Source organism: Hordeum vulgare, chromosome 1H, assembly GCF_904849725.1.
Source record: "Hordeum vulgare subsp. vulgare chromosome 1H, MorexV3_pseudomolecules_assembly, whole genome shotgun sequence".
Lineage (NCBI taxonomy): Eukaryota > Viridiplantae > Streptophyta > Magnoliopsida > Poales > Poaceae > Hordeum > Hordeum vulgare.
The window spans coordinates 498,533,621-498,550,364 of record NC_058518.1 but is presented as its reverse complement, the minus strand read 5'-3'; the positions used below and the strand labels follow the sequence as shown (position 1 = coordinate 498,550,364).

At 42.3% G+C, this 16,744-nt stretch overlaps 1 protein-coding gene across 1 annotated transcript; it reads right to left on the bottom strand.

The window, feature by feature from the left end:
* Positions 1-12,954: 12,954 nt before the first annotated feature.
* On the bottom strand, positions 12,955-16,450 carry LOC123450106 (ubiquitin-conjugating enzyme E2 36-like). The gene is made up of 8 exons (XM_045127513.1): positions 16,224-16,450; positions 16,068-16,095; positions 15,883-15,969; positions 14,771-14,829; positions 13,885-13,926; positions 13,736-13,809; positions 13,428-13,525; positions 12,955-13,284 (listed from the first exon to the last, which is right to left on the bottom strand). Exons 1-8 carry the CDS (start codon positions 16,257-16,259, stop codon positions 13,247-13,249), a joined length of 462 nt encoding a protein of 153 aa, XP_044983448.1. The 5' UTR covers positions 16,260-16,450; the 3' UTR covers positions 12,955-13,246.
* Positions 16,451-16,744: the final 294 nt, after the last annotated feature.

The following is a 16,744-nucleotide window of genomic DNA, read 5'->3' as shown; positions in this document are numbered from 1 at the left end:
TGGATCTAGAGTGCAAAGTTGTCTCTTAAGATCCAGATTTTCTTATGGCAACTTTTTCAAGATGTTGTTCTAACGCGAGATGTGATGAGTAGGAGAAAATGGAAAGGTAACGCTAGATGTTCCTTTTGCCCAGAGGGGGAGACTTCGCAACATTTGTGTTTTTCTTGTCCTGTCGCTAGAGTGGTGTGGAGAACAGTGGGATGTATGCTTGGGACCATCAATGGTCCTGATAATCTTTGGCAGTTTTATGCTTGGTGCTTTGCTTATCTGCCTAATGGAGTTAGGTTTTATACTTGTGGTCTTGCGGCTATTTGTTGGGCATTGTGGAATTGCCGCAATCGCGCGACATTTGAAAAAAAGAAGCTGGGATCCCCTTTTGATGTTGTTTATTATGCTTGTGGGTTCCTGACATATTGCGCAGGGTTATTAACAGGGGAGGACAAACTGGCGCTCGAGCGGGGGGCGAAGATGTTGAAGAGGAATGTGTCGTATCTGCTGAGGATCTGTGCGGCCCCGGAGGAGGATTGCTGATGGGCGTAGTTGATGATGCTCAGTTGATTTGGTGGCCTCCCTGCGTGGAGTGGTTTCAGGCGTTGACCTGTGTTGTTTGCTTACTGGAGTTCCCTAAAACTCTTTGGATGGTTAGTGCGTGGTATGGGTGTTCTTGGGTTTTCGCCCTGCGGTAGTCTAGCTCGATGACGAGTGCCTATGTGTAGGTTTCCCAAGAATGCTCTGAACTTGCACCCCTTTTCTGGTTTTCCTTTTGATTTTGGACATTGTATTTCCGTTATATGAGTAATGGAAAGGGGGTTGCCCGGTTCAAAAAAAGTTAGTTACCAAGCCCATTTTGTTCCGTCTGTCGAATTAAAAAGTAGTTAGATCCTATCTGCTGATGTGACAAGTCGAGTAATTTCCAACGTAAGCAATGAGTTTGGCTTGATATAGTCCGCCGAGACGCATCCACCTAGAGTACATTCGGCACAACACAAGGGAAAACAAGCTACTGAACCTTAAACATGGTGGCCTGAGGCCCACGACATTTTTGTAGGCAACCATTAATTGATTGGCGCTTGAGAGTTCAAGTCAGAGGGTGCTAGCTGATGCGGTAAGGCAAGTCTTCGGTCTAGTCTTGCTGCACCACTTGTGTTCTTATGATTCACATGCATAATGCTCCTTTTTATTTAGCTCCACATTAATACCATTTTCGGAAAGTGGCAACTTAGCAAGGTCTGGCTAAAATAGTGGTGAAACAAAATTACTACGATAAGAATCCACCACGAGTACCAGGACCCAACAGCTACTATATGTTTAACATCAAGGCTTGGTTTCAAAGAGAGCGACCTGGCATCCGCCACTAGAAGGTGTGCAAAGATGATCGAGTATGACTGCTGAATTGTCTTTGCTTCTGTGATGGCATCCAGAATTCCCAACCTTTGCCATAGCTCATGTGCATGTGTACAAGTCAAACAATAGATGGCGTACGTCATCAGCAAACTGATGACCGATTGGACATGAGCCATTTGAGGCTACATGTCTGTTTGTGAATATTGATTTCAAGGGGATAATTCCGTGAAGGGCTACACTGAGCTACAACGAGCATGGCACACAAAATTTGAATACTAAATTAAATTGCTTCTGAGTGTTGACCCTGTTGTACACGCCAACTCAAAGGACCAGCAGCTAAAAAAATCCAGAGAATACCGTCTCGGCATGGGATCTGGGATGGATGATTCAGCACTGCAGGCTCCAAGTACAGTACAGTTCTGTTCAGTTGAAAAAGCAACAATAAGCCAGCATTCTCGTACAACTCTAGCGGAGCAGATTAGTTTTGAGGGAGGCTTACTATCGAAGAAACTCACAAACATTCATCACCAGCTCTAGGATTATTTGTCTATATAAGAACCTTCCCACCTTCTATCCACACATCTCCATCCACCTCCATCTCCCATCTCCCATGTCCCGAACTCCCAGCCATGCCCTTCCTCCAAGGCTCCAACCCACTGCCGCTCCTCCAAGAAGCCATGGTTGATTCAATCCCTCTCACTGCTAGCTCTTGTTCCGAAGGCATGAATGAGCTTCCACCCACCGCATCACCCCCCCTCAACGCCTAGTGATTCTACCTTCCCACAACAATTAGACGTCGCTGATTTTGACGAGGAAGAGGAGGATCCGGAAGAGGTCGTCTTTGAATCAAGTGACGAGTTCAGTGATTCGGACGCGATCCCTACGATGTTCCCACCTTCCCCTCTGCGGCACGGGCGCCACTACTCAAACCCGATCGAGCACTTCGAGAACCTTGCGTTCGCCTTTGTCAACCCCCCCCCCCCCACCATACCCCTCATGCGTGTGTCCGTCGGGCTCTCCAAACTGGGGCTGGTAGTCCTCTGGTTGCCATTAGGGCCTCCTCCCACGGAGCAGGTTCGGTGATTTTTGGCTCGGGTTACGAGCGCGAGGTTTCCATCCTGTCCGCCCCGTTCCACTGCCCTCTGAGCTCTGTCGGTCTAGTTCGCAACGGAGAAACAGAAATTTGGTTCTTGTTCCGCCCCGACTCTGTTTCTGCCCTAAACATTGAGGGCTACCCCATTGAATACTGGTTTGCTCCAACAATTGTCAACTCTGTTGTGCCATTTGCTTGCCCCATAGAAATTGATCCCATCTGTCTCACCGGTGTTGACTACTCGGCCGTGCTGATCGCGGTTAAGAGTAAGAGCCTTACCGTAGTTCCGTACTCCATCCCCATCCATGGGTCCGGCCTGGGCCCCATTGCTAAGGTGCTTGTCATTCCATCTCACGAGCTCCCACCTGACAGCTTCCCTGTGGACAACTCCGACGACCACTCTAACGGAGGTGGGGACGGTGACAATCGTGGCGGTCGTGATGACTTCCGGCAGGGATGGAGCTCAGCCTCGCCCCTCCGTCGCCGCCACCGACGGAGGAGCGCCACAACGATAAGGTCGTTGAACTCCCCGGCGGCCTCACGATGATGGCTAACCACAAGCCTATCGTCCAGGCTGTGTCGCTCTCCTCTCGCCCCATGTCCGTTGACGTCCAGCTGTTTCGTGGCTTCTATTATATTCGTGTGCAAGGAGCCAATGGCAAGCGCGGGTTCTACCGCATCCCCATGTGCCCTGCTGGCTCTCCCAGGCTTGTCGTCGCCAACCTTGCATCGTGCTCCATCGGCTACCTTGACAGGGTGGCAACTGTCGGCCCTTCCCACGCGGTGATAACCGATGCCGACATCTTCTGCAAAGACCCCAGGGGTCGCGCATCTACTACCCTGATCGAGGGTGAGGACGAGCTCCTCGCGGCCATTGACAGGTTTGACGGTGGGTTGCCTCTCATCCCCGCCACCCAGCCTGTAATATACGTTGAGTCGCCGCCTCCTTTTGTCGCCATTAAAGCCACCGTCGTCGAACTCGCTCCTCGTCCTGCCTCGCCGCCCTCGCCCACAATCTTCTACACCCGTCGGGGCTCTCCGATCAGGGAGACGGAGGAGCCCAGTTGCCTCTCCGTAAGGAAGAAACACAAGCTCGAGGGCAACAAGGTGGTAAAAAACTATGGGATTCTTCCCTTGGTTCAGCTCCTGGAGACTACTGCCGTGAAGCTAGATTCGGCCCCGGGGGTGTCTGAGATTGACCTCAACAAGTTGGCCACCGAGGATGATGCCTCCGACGACCATTTCATGGAGTTTTGGTTGTAGTCCCGTTGTTCTACCTTTGTAGTGCCCCGTGTGTTCGCCTACCTTTCCTTTCGAATAAGAGACGCTTTATTACTTACTTCGGTACCTTCTTATTACTAATTCAAGGCACCATATTAATTCATATCATTAAAATAAATTAGACCTTTGATTTATATAATCGATCAAGTTTAACAGCCCGGTTTATGTTACTCTTTTCGTAAAAAAAATACCCAACATACATGTGACCAGAACCAAATCAGAACTGACCTAGACGTATGGTTAAGTTCAAAAAAGAACTACACATATGGTTAGTAAAGTCAAAAAAACCTAAAGGATTAAAAAAATGTTCAAAACTGCACGCATTGCTCCCTGTAAAACAACCTACACGTGTCAAAGAAAAAAAATATACGTGTTGCTCCATATCCCCACGGCCATTTGATAAATTGATAGAGTAGCAGATGGGGACGCTCTCCTAATCTCCCATGTTGAAGAAATAAATATTGCACGTATTTCTCCCTGTATAAAAAAACGTACACACATGTTCAAAGAAAAAACGACCCTACACGTGGAGCTAGAAAAAAGCACAGAACCTACTTATTTTGCCATAATGCGGCATTATTTTTTATAAATGTCAATTATAATGTTAAATGTAGAACACCTATTTATGGATGGAAGGAGTTTCTTTTAAAGTTTTAAAATATAATGTAATGCTTACATAAAAATTGGATTACTTTTTTAATAATAGTTATCATTTTTATTGAGTGGTAATAATGTTTTTTTTTATGGGTAATAGCATTTTTGTGTACAACATATTTTCCAAAAAAAAAAATTGAACAATATATATTTTAAATTGTTTTTTGCACAATTTGCTTCATGTGCCATTGTGCACCACCTTTATATGCAAACTTACATGGCAATCTTTGTCTATCACGTGAGCTCATACCTGAGACAGTTGAACCACATAGCTTCCAAATCAAAGTGATTCTACATACAATTGTTGTTAAAAAAACTCTGAATCTTCAGCTCTAAAATACATCGTAGTGCATAATCACAATTAAGTGTAGGCCTACATTTACCTTCTTAATGGGCTATTCGATAAAAAAAGAAACAAAAAAGACACGGCTTTCGCTCCCTCTCAGTTCTCCTCATCTTCTTCTTAAAAAAAATTCTCCTCATCTTCTTCTAAAAAAAAAAGTTCTCACACGGGCAAAACAAGTTAATTCTTCTTTAGGCCCAGGCTGAAACTTACATGTATTCTTATTTTCATTCCTTACGAAGCAATAATGAAGCACGAAAGAAATGTGTTCTTGGTAGGTCTTAGGTGTTATTCAGTACAATGATACAGTGACCAGCTCTGGACTTGCCTGAATTCATTGAAAGTTCCCATTGTTAACCTATAGGAGAGACCGCATGCATGTGAGAAAGAATAAAAATATTTTGGCTGCGGGATCTAGGTGAAAAATCTATCTTACTGGTACATGCGCAATAAAAACATCACGGAGGATTAATTTTGACCGACCGTCCTTGCTGTTGTGTGTATATTCTCTCTGTGGCACATTCCTAATAGAGCCAAAAAAAAATCAGACAGCCTGAAAGATTTAACAATTGACAGTCTAACAGATTAAATAATAATACGGTGACAAGATTGTTAGTATAATATAGCCACAAAAGTAAAGCAACAAAGTAAAAAATAATAAGTCACCTGTATAGACAAATATAGGAGGTCAGCATATCTTGGATCTCTTCCAACCATTTGTACAACCTCCTGGTCAGTTTCAATTCCCATAGCTTTCATAACCACAATTATAGGGATCTGCAGAAGTTCCAATGCTCGGAAACTACAGTTATGACCAACTTAATAATTACAGGAAAGAAACGTAAGGCCTTGCATGTTCGCAACGTTAAGGATACATCAGGTGTAATATCAGGGAAGAGAAGACTACTCAGACCATAGTTGTTCCTATTAGAGATGATTGATCTCTTAAAAGGAGCTGCAAGCGAGCCATGACAACTGACAAGATGGCCAAGAGGAGGACAACGACCATGGGGACCGATGTGGGGGCGTGAGAAATGGATGCGCCCTAGTGGTAGCACATCTAAAACTGATCTCAGCCGGATCCGACGGCCCTGGGAGGATGTTTCATCATGGGTAGGAGGGGCGTGGGTTGCTGCTCTGCTATCGTGCACGACAACCTTGCATCCTCTTGCGCGTAGAGGAGCTCACCTTCGATGCACTGGAAGGAGGGAGACGACAGATCCTCTTCCTTCGGTTGTCCGTTGGGTAGGGAAGGGGGCGGGGATGGGTGAGGAGGGGATCCCCTTCAGTCTTGGAACTAGGCTTCTGCGTTGACCACCCCTCCTCTACGCATCAGCGTCCACGGCGAGCACGACGACCGCCTTCTCGTCCTCCGTCACCGGCAAGGGCGTCGCCCCTCACACAAGCACGCGCCCCGGCGAGGCGTCCTCCATCCTCCCGTGCGAGACGGCGGCCGGCTTCTCATCCTCCAGCACGGCTGTAGCCGTCTCCGTCGCCGACAAGCGCGTCGCCCCTCACCCGAGCACGCGCCCCGACAAGGTGTCCTCCATCCCCCCGCGCGAGCACGACGATCGCCTTCTCATCCTCCGCCGTCGCCGCCGGATCTTCGCGGAGGGGCGGACGGTCTGCCAAGGAGCTTTTTTCCAAAAAAATGAAACCTTTCTTCCCACTAAATGAAGGACTGCAGGTTGATTTTGATAAAATTCAGAGGCTTTTTTGCAAAAGTGCGACGACGGAATACAAAAACCATCGGTGCTTTATTATTATATATAGCAAAAGGGCCCGTGCGTTGCAAGGGGAGAAAAAATTACCACACGCTTTTAATATTTTTATAATTATTTTGATTTATTAAAATAATAAGCTAACTAACTAATGTAGTCAGTCCTATCCTATATTGTTGAGAAATCAACCCGTCCATTGTTAATTCCACCATGATGAAAATTTGAGCGGGACAAGCAAAGCAAAACAAAGAGGCTACGTGAATTGATCAATGGACTATTATCTTATTTCACTCATGGGGTAAAGAATGTGGGATCACATGACAAACTGAAGGTGGTATTCCATTCTCTCTCTCTCTACAACAATGCAATCTTACATTCAATACATTCATTCATCAGCAAATAAATTCTCACAAAACAAAATTTCTTGCCGGTGCTTGGTACGCGGTTGGAGGCATGGGGAGGGGATCTCACCAGATGATGAGTTCCTGCCGAGAGGGGATACGATGAGGGGAACAAGGGTTAGGCGCTTCTATCTGGCCATAAGGAGTCGCCGTTGCAGCGCCATAACCTCGGAGTTCTCCGTGTGAGCCATGGAGGCCCGCCTTCACCTGCAAGTACTTCGCTTCGTCGTGCCTTATCCGCGCGTCGCCGCCGTTCTGCATCGAGCAAACGCATCATCCCAAGTCACTGTAGCTGTCGCGTTGATTTGATCCAGAAGTTGTGCTCGAGCGCCGAAACAGGGGCAGCAAGCGGGCAGAGGTACGACCGCGGAGGCGGGTGGGTTGAGATCGACAGCAGTGGTGGTTGAGGTCGGCCGCGGTGGCGAGTGGTGTGGCAGCGGCCTGGGCACAGGCCAGGATGGACCAGGGTCGACGCGGTGCGCTCGAGCGCCGTAATGGGGCAGTGAGCGGGGAGAGGTACAACCGCGGAGGCGGGTGGGTTGAGATCGGCAGCGGTGGTGGTTGAGGTCGGCCGCGGCGGCGAGTGGTGTGGCGGCTGCCTGGGCACAGGCCAAGGTGGTCGAGGGTCGACGGGAGGAGGCGATGCGTACGGGTATAATTTTTGCAGCGAATCGTTTTTTCCTTTTGCGTTGCAGATAAATGATGAAGCGCGGGTTGAATAACAAAAATTACAGGGGCTTTTTATAAAAATGCCATTGTGGGTTTTCCGACGGAAGCAATAGCCGCTTTATTATTAGGTATAGATAACTTTCTAGTATTTTCTAGATATAGTTGAGAGGTAGATCCACCGGCTAGATTCATCTCCGCGACGTAGTGGTACAACACTGAAGCTAGTTGTTCAGTTCTGCCTTGTGGCGGCTTATTTCCAATGTAGACTTCCTAGCTCCGGCTTTCTCATCAAGCACTTGACATGAATTTCAAGTGGATAAAGCAACCAGTTTTAAGGGCAATAATTTCCATTGTACAGACGCAAAGAAACAACTTATCGGAATTTATATCCAAATTACAGGCAGGGACATGGATTTCCAATTCAGTGTAGACAAAATTTAGTTACTCCCAATCAGTTTAGTCTATGAGATAATGTATATCCAATTTATATTCAATTCAGTGTAGTCTATGAGATAATGTTCCTACACAAAGCCATGAGTTTTTAGATTAGAGAATATATAAGCTTCAAAACATCAGAATCATTTAGTACATAACATTCAGCTCATCTTAGTTGTAGAAACACAGGTTAGTGCAAAAGTCCTATTCTACTCCCTAGCTCAAATGCTCCCTCGTGAACAGTAAAATCAAAAAATATTCATAATTCAAAAATTCTGAATATTTTTAATCATTTTATTTTTATATAATTGCATGCATACCAAAATTCATCCCGAAATAACATTCGTGGAAGTCACGACGAAAAAACAAAATCAACAGTTCAAAAAGTATTCAAAACTAACATTTTTAGAGCATCAAATTTGTTTTTCTTTATACCACGGCTTCCACAAATGCTATTTTGAGCTGAAATTTTGCAATCATACAATTTTTTTATCAAAGTTTACAATAAAAAATCAGAATATTTTATTTTTTATTATTATTTTTCTAATTTTACTGTTCATGAGGGAGCATATGAGTTCGGGAGCAAAAACTTTATGTCTAGGTTAGTGCTTTTAATGGGTGTGCACGAGAAATGTTTTCTTATGTGCACAACTAGTAAAGGCGCAAGTTGTGTTGGGATTACTCACTTATTTTTATAGAAAGAACACTATTTTGTCACAACCATCCATCAAATCGAATTTGATAAGTGGATGCAACAAGTGTAGAATTATTCTCACAATTCCAAATTATGTTTTGTCTTCTTGATCCTCCTCCAATACCTCATGCCCTTCGCTCCCCCATTTATGAGAGAGAAGAGTATGTCTATATCTACTCCCTCTGTTTATGCAACCCAAATGATAACTGCCACACGTGTGGCACGAAGTGACACCTCCTGATATTTTTGTAATTAAACTTGTCATTTGAGAAAAAAAACACAAAAAAACTGAAAGTTTGCATCCTCGGATAACTAAACTTGCCGCCAAAAAACGTCAGGGTATACTTGCTTCGTGCCACACGTGTGATACTTATCAGGGTCCTTGTGAAAAACAAACAATGCAAAATTATTTTTCGCCATGCTGATGTCACACAATTTTTCCATTTTCTTATATTTACAAAAAAACTAAATACATATATTATGATAAAGTAATTTATGTAATATGTGACAGAAAAAGTTCACACGTTTAAAAAAGTATGTAGCAGTTAAAATGTTATGGCCTGTAAAAAAACTGGTTCATACTAGTCAACAATTATTTTGTAACATACAAAAAAATGTACATTACATTTAATAAATATATTCACGCACTTCAACAATACGTTTGTGACATTTTTAATAAATTTATACAATGTAAAAAATGATTGCATAGTTTAGTAAGTTTTTCAACATATATATGAGAAATGTTTAATATATGTTCAGAACATGTATTTGAAAAATATAAATCATGTGTATAAAAAAATAACGCATGTCAAAAATATATTAGATGAATAAAAAAATACAATGTGTGCAAGAAAAATAACATCAACAAATATATTTGAAAAATGTTCAATGTGTATAAAAAGTTATATAAACAAATATACAATGTGTATGAAAAAAATAGATATCTGTTTAAGAAGAAAAATCCATAATAAACTGAAGAAAACCCCAAATGAAACTGATAGTAAAACAGTAGAAAAGCTGACAAAAAACCCATAGGGGGGAGAAATACTCGAGGTCCTCTGCAGTATTGGGCCAGCCTAGCAGCCATGGTGGTGCAAGCAGTTCTTAATAGAATTCAGTACGAATGAAACATATCCCTTCTGTCTTGGTTCACCGGAATATTGTTTATTTCGAAAAAAAATATGTTCAATTTTGAAATAGTTCATCTATTTGAAAAAAAAATCATCTATTTGAAAAAAAGTTCATCAACTTTGAAAAAAGGTCAGCGAAATGGAAAAATGTTCATCAGATTTCAAAAATGGTCATCAATTCTAAAAAAGTATGTCTATTTTGAAAACGGAATCATCAATTTTGAAAAAAAATCATCGATTTTCAGAAAAATCATTGAATATCACAAAAAGTTCATCTATTTGAAAAAAGATTCACGTATTTGCTAAACAAATCATCTGCTCGGAAGAAGATAAACAGAAAAGGAAAAAACTGGAAAAGGAAAAGAAAAAAAAAGGAAAAAGTGGAAATCAAAAAAAGAAAAAAGGAGGGAAAAAAGAATGAAAGAGGGAGAAACTCATGTGTGGTTTGGTGGTTATGCCTACTTGCCTTGACGTAGGAGGCCGCTGATTCTATTCACCAACAGCTCTCCTTTCTGCGGATTAAAAACACACACGCACAACCACGTTATATGTGCGCTTAAGCCCCAAATACGATTTCCTATATCTAAGGCCTTAGGAAAATACTAATATACACTCAACCAGCTACCTCCTTCAGAAATAAGTTATGGTTCCTTTGTCTCCTGTCAGCGCTGCAGGTGATCCGCCTCGTCTTCCGTGGCCATTGTGACACGGTGGATCCTGTGACTCTGCCGGCGGGATGGCTCCATTTGTAAATCAATAAATGTTTCTTTTAGTTTTTTTTAGATTTGTGTCTTGTTCACAAATACGAGACGACGACGGTTCTGTGAATATGGAATAAGGTTCTTTCCGGCTGACCCTCGTTCTGAAGGTGCATCCAGCATCGTTGGAGGGCAGGCGGAGGTGTGTCTCGAGTGGATCTCGTCTGTGGTGGATCTACTCGAATTTGCTCTTCGTTCATCGATGTTCATGTGCCTTCACATTGTTCCTTCTGATCCACGGGTCTCTTTATCGATGACGGTGGTTGTTCTGGTGCAATGGTCTTATGGGGCGTTAGCACAATGATTTCGTTGTTTGCTAAAACAAGTTTTTGCCCAGTTCCGACAAGGGAGAGGCGATGACGGTTGCATGTCTTTGACTGCTCTAGTGCGTCCAGTCGTCGCTAGGTGATCTACGAATCTGGATTTAATTTTTATTATTTGTAATTCTGGTTGTACTACCATGATTGAAGATGAATGAACGAAAGTTTTCTCACACACAAAAAAAAGTAAATCTAATGCCTTATTCAGGAAAAAGTATTGCACAACCTTGCTAAGTATCTTTGCCCATCATGGTCCCTCATCAGGCCTATTCAGAACACAATTGCTTAGCTCAAGACGCAATTTGTGCCTGCCAAACTAGCTTATATGCAGTTTTAGGACAGTTCTATAACCTTCCCACATCGTTTTTTTTCTTTTGGTTTTTTTCATTTACGGTCTTTCCTTTATTATTTGATATTTTTCCTTTTCTATTTTGGTCTTTGTATGTTTTTATTTTTTATTATTTTTTATGTTCGTTTTGCTTTTGTTTTTATTGTCCATTTTATTTTATTTGTTTATTCCTTCTATTTTTAGTTCATTATTTTGCTTTATTCATTTGTTTAAACAACTTTTCGCCATCATGAACATTTTCTAGCATCATGAATATGTTTTGAATTCGCAAACATTTTTACAAATTTCCAAATATTTTCATTTTTTAAAATTGTACAAACTTTTCAAATTCGTGAGCTATTTTTGAAATCATGAATATATTTGTAATCGTGAATGTATTTGAAAATTCACAGACATTTTTTAAAATTGTAAAGATTTTTAGAATTCATGAATACTGTTCTGAATTTGTGTAAAAAAAACATAAATGTTTTTTTAATAAGAGAACATTGTTTCATTTTAGGGGGGAATTTAAATTGACAAAAAAAATTGTATTGATGAATATGAATTGACAAATAAAAAATGCTCACGAATGCATAAACTTTTTTAAAGACATGACCATATTTTGAATCATTGAACTTTTTTGAAGATTTTTTTTCATGAACATTCGGTCAATTCACAAACATTTTTGCATGGAAGAAAAAACGAATTCGTAAGCATTTTTTGAACATACAAACATTTTCTTTGAATCCATGAACATTTTACGATTTCTCAAAAAAATATCAAAATCCACTTTACTTAAAAAAATCCCGAATTATTAAAAAATATGATAAAAAACGAAATGGAAAAACAAAGAGTGTCCCCTTCCCATACATGGTCTGGCTAAAAATCACACGGGAGCATCGTGCTCCGCCTCTATCCAGTTTAGATCGCCAAATAGGAGCACCATTTGATTGTACCCACAATAAAGAGTGAAATGTGTTCTGATTAATTAGCACATGTAATTAATGGAGAATCTCCCCTTGTCCCTAACCGTCATGCGGTTTGCACTAATTAGCACATGTGATTAATGGGGAATCTCCCCTCGTACATAGCCGTCGTGCAGTTTGTTAGGATAGCATATATTGTAACAGTAACAATTAATCAATAGAAGTTCCCATTTTCACTTCAAACACCTTATCAGCACGAGTTCAAAAAATAAAATAAAATAATATGGAGGGAGTAGAGAAAAAATGCTCATTCACGCTGAAATATCCAAAAATGAAAGGAGCGGGTAGAAAATAAAATACTCCCTCCGTAGGAACGTTGCAAGAAAATTGGCATGTTGCATAAACAATCTTGCTTTCGTACATAGAAAAATACTCCCTCCGTCCCATAATATAGGAACATTTTTTGACAATACGGAGGGAGTAATACATACTTCATCTGTACCTAAATACTTGTAGTTGGTATTTAGGTACAAAGGGAGTAGTACAGTACTATTATTTGCAATAGACATGCAACTATTTTTTACATATGATGTTCTCGTGGGTCCAAGCACATAAATATATGGGTATATGCAGTTCAAGAACATAAGTATAACATGACTTCACTCCCACTTTACCACCCTGGGAACCAATCCTTACTCATCAAGATTTATACAATACCATTTGATATGGAAATTAAAAAGAATGTGCAGTTCAACAACCTAAAAATTCTAAAAAAGACGAAGCAACTGGAGTAAAAAAAACTGAACATTCCTAAAAAGGATCCAAAACAAAATATAAATCATCAGGAGAGAAACACAAACAGAGAACCAGCTATTATCATTTGGAGAACTTACATAACCGGATCACAGCGGATATTTTTAATTGGAGAAACAATTGAGGATGAACCAGCAACAGAGTGCGTTCTATAAGCAGCAAGTTATGAAGCATGCCGGAACACGCACCACAAATACAACCACCAACTAGAAATGATGTCGCTCTGGACACATTCGTCCATCGCAAATCATTCCAAGTTTGTTTTTATCAAGCAAATGGTTTCGATTAGGCCCAACTATGAGACAGTGTTATTACATCCATAACAGCGTTAGCTTGTCATGCACCACTGGCGTACATACGAGTCCATTCCTTCGCTGCAAACCATGGAAATGACATGTTAAGATATCACAAAAATCAGAAATGAAGCAAAACGGATGTCAGATAGGTCTGCAGAAAATGGATAGTGGAGCATTAGACAGTGTCAGCGTGTGCCTTTGTTGACAGCGTCTCCAAGTACCTGTCTCAACAGCTTCAGCTTCATTGGATTTCCAGTGTTTTGCGACATTCTCTGAGAGAGGATCATCTGGGTTTGGAGCGCTCAGCAGTGCCTGAATGCTGCAGATGGAATATTGTCAAGCGGCAGTGAAGTAGCACACTAACATCGTCAACAATAATAATACCAGAAACATCTCTCTGGAAATACAATAATATGATATTACCATCAAGGCATGGTTCCAGTCAAAATGTAGAGTAAACTAGCCAGTCATACATCAACTGCAACAAAAACTATTTGGCAAAGGTGCAATAGAAGTCAGAATAGGTTACCTCAAAAGAACAGTGCGTATCTGAAGAGCTGGACTCCACTTGTCCTTCAGGATGTCGAGGCATATTCTACCAAGCTGCAGTTTAAATCCATCAGATATGAGACACTGTTTTTCAAAATGATGTTCCGCCAAGAATATCAGTTTGCATACCTTGTCAATGTTGGGGTGGTATATTTTTGTCAGAAACCTAACCTGCATCAGGAACAACCAAAGAATGATGTCCCTCAGATAGCCTCACACAACAGTGACTATAAATAGAAAAGCACAGCAGAAAAAAGACATAGTTCGCAAACCACAACTAGATTCTCAGCTACCTGTGTACCTCTTATTTAACATGATGGCAACAACTAACTGTTTGAGATGTTACTCGTTATATTATGATTCACATGTACAGAGAGTTCCATATAACACTGCCAAATAAGTAGAGCGTGGAACTTTGTACAGAGGACAAACAAAGTGAATAGAAAGACAATTTTACTAGTACGGATATTACAAGAATTAGCAGGACGCTACTACTGACTATCGCCACATTCCTAGTCACCATGATGGTGTGCAAGTTAAAGAATAGAACATGTCAAGAACAAACAATGTCACCACCCAAAACATGTAACATACATGAACGAAACGAGGTTGAAATATAGCAGGAAGATTCACATAGTGATGTTACATTCCAACTTCAATATGTAATTATGGTTGTCGGAATAACTATGCATCAAACTTATTTACTACAACAGAAACAATTTGCTCAGATCAGTTAGCCACGGACATAATTGTACGAAAGAGAACAGGCAAGGGAGAAGCAGATGGCAGCCCATCCCCATTCTCGAATTTTAATGCCATACAAACTTTGCCAAGATCACCACACCATGATAGATTTTGAAAATAATGATTCACAATGACGGCTATGAAACAAACCAATATTTACAACAAGGACTTCACCAAGACAAGCACATCCATGATCCATCACAGTACTATAAGTTTCAACTAATAGCTCTTTAAAGCAAAACAGACTTATTCTCAATAAATAAAAGTTTACTTTAGGAGCAGCCATCGGATATTCCTCGGGTAAGAAAAGTTCAAGCTTGAAGACTCCACCTGTCCAAGAGACCAAGACATGGCAGAAGAAACAAAATCAGGAGACCAGATATAGACGAATAAGAAAAAGCATGTTTGCCCCAATAAAAATGTCTAACATAATCAGATATGACATACGAAGTGGTAAGACAAGTGAACTAAGGACATGTTTTCAAGGAGAATTTCGCCACAGCTAAGCTTTAGACAACTTGTGGCTTGCCATAAAAGCGAGGCCATTAAAATTACAGCACACCATAAGCTTAAGCAGTTAAGTTACAAATGATATTCTCCATCCAACAATAGAGAACAAGGTGTTGTTTCTGCCATTTATTAATTATACACGCAACATTTATAGTACCAGTATGGTCAATTTTCATGGGCTAATTGATGACATGGTCATAGATTATATAGTATGAAAAGAGTCAAAACTTGACCCACATATCATGAGTACACTTATAGCAGGCGTAAATGCAAAGAGCGATCTTCCTATGTGGCATAACTTGTACAAGTAGAAAGCAGGTTCAATAGAGCTCATGCGGTCCTATGTGAGGACCGTCCAGAATAGATATGTAAAGCAATTTTTGTGTATAGCAAACAAAGCACAAGCTCAATATGTATATGTAACATTTCTTACAATGGATATGTAAACTTATCTTACAAGGACGCCAGGAACACGGCAACCACCATGAACACACAAAGAATGGAACTAAAACGAGCACATGATGGTGCCCCTGTCAGGCTGTCACTCCCTTCACTACTCAGACAACATAAGTTTACAAGTGTACATCTGCTCCGTCACTAGAGCAACGCATCTAGGTGATGATACTGGTAGTATTACCATCCATGCTGTTTCACAAACACATCTGCGGCAAATTTTACAAGCAGAAGATAGCACATAGAAAGGCGACAAACAGATAAATAATAGTACAGGTGATCAGAATACAGCAACTACAATTGCAGTCCAGGAAGGCCACAGACGCTATACATCGGTACCTCCATAGCATTGCGGGATAGACGCACCAAACAAACAATATATTATATGAAGAAGAAGAAAAAGGCATATATATCTTATACCTTCGTAGGGCGACTGCGCGGGGCCAAGGACCATGACATTGAAGTAGCGCATGTTCTCCTCGGACGGCGAGGCGCTGATCCCCGGCGCTGCACGCACGCATCGACACACACACACACACGAATCAGAACAACATCCATCGGTGAAGCGAACGCCGGAATCCGGCAGAATTGGAGGGCGAACGTACCTGGCTCGCTGAGCAGCCGCTGCGTCTCCTGCAGGCGCAGATCCAAAATTCGGAAAAAGGGTTAGGCGCGCGCCGCGGACGGATTCATTTAAGCGAAACGAAGAGAGGGAGATGCGGCAGATCTGGCGGGCGGGCGGGGGCGATCGGGAATCGCACCTTGATGATCCGGCGCGGGAGGTTGCTGTTGGCCATGGAATCCGACCAACCGGGGGAGGGGGCGGCTCGAGCTTGGCGCGGCGACGCAGGCGGGGGCGGGGGCGGGGGCGGGGAGGACAGCGCGAGAGGTCAAAGGAGTCGTCAAAATCGGTCGGGGGAGGGAGGGAGGGGGGATGGGAGGGTGGGGTGGGGGGTGGGCGACGAGCGAGCCGGAGATGGTCGATGCCGCCGGTACTGTTGTCCTCCGCTTATATATAACGCAACTTGTTCGTGCCATCGGCCGGGCCCACGCCACAGCCCACCAGCTGACGCTCCTGATATTTTCCTCCGTGCACCGAAAGGGAATGAATGAAAGAAAGAAATCTGAAGAAACAGTGGGAGTCGTACAGTGCTGGACGGGCTGGTGCGTGCGGAACGGAATTGGGTTTGCCTGCCCCAACTCGGGCAACAAACCAAACCAAACCAAACCGGGTTCGTGCTCAGCGTGAGAGCGAATCGGGCGGGCGAAAAGGAGAGTGGAA

What these genes read in the sequence shown, in the direction of transcription:
- LOC123450106 (XM_045127513.1), bottom strand. Translation starts at nt 16,259, where the DNA reads ATGGCCAACAGCAACCTCCCGCGCCGGATCATCAAG. An exon ending in CGCGCAGTCGCCCTACGAAG is followed by an intron (nt 14,830 to 15,882) that starts GTATAAGATATA and finishes TCTCTTGGACAG; the next exon opens with GTGGAGTCTTCAAGCTTGAA. An exon ending in ATACGCACTGTTCTTTTGAG is followed by an intron (nt 13,526 to 13,735) that starts GTAACCTATTCT and finishes TTCCATCTGCAG; the next exon opens with CATTCAGGCACTGCTGAGCG.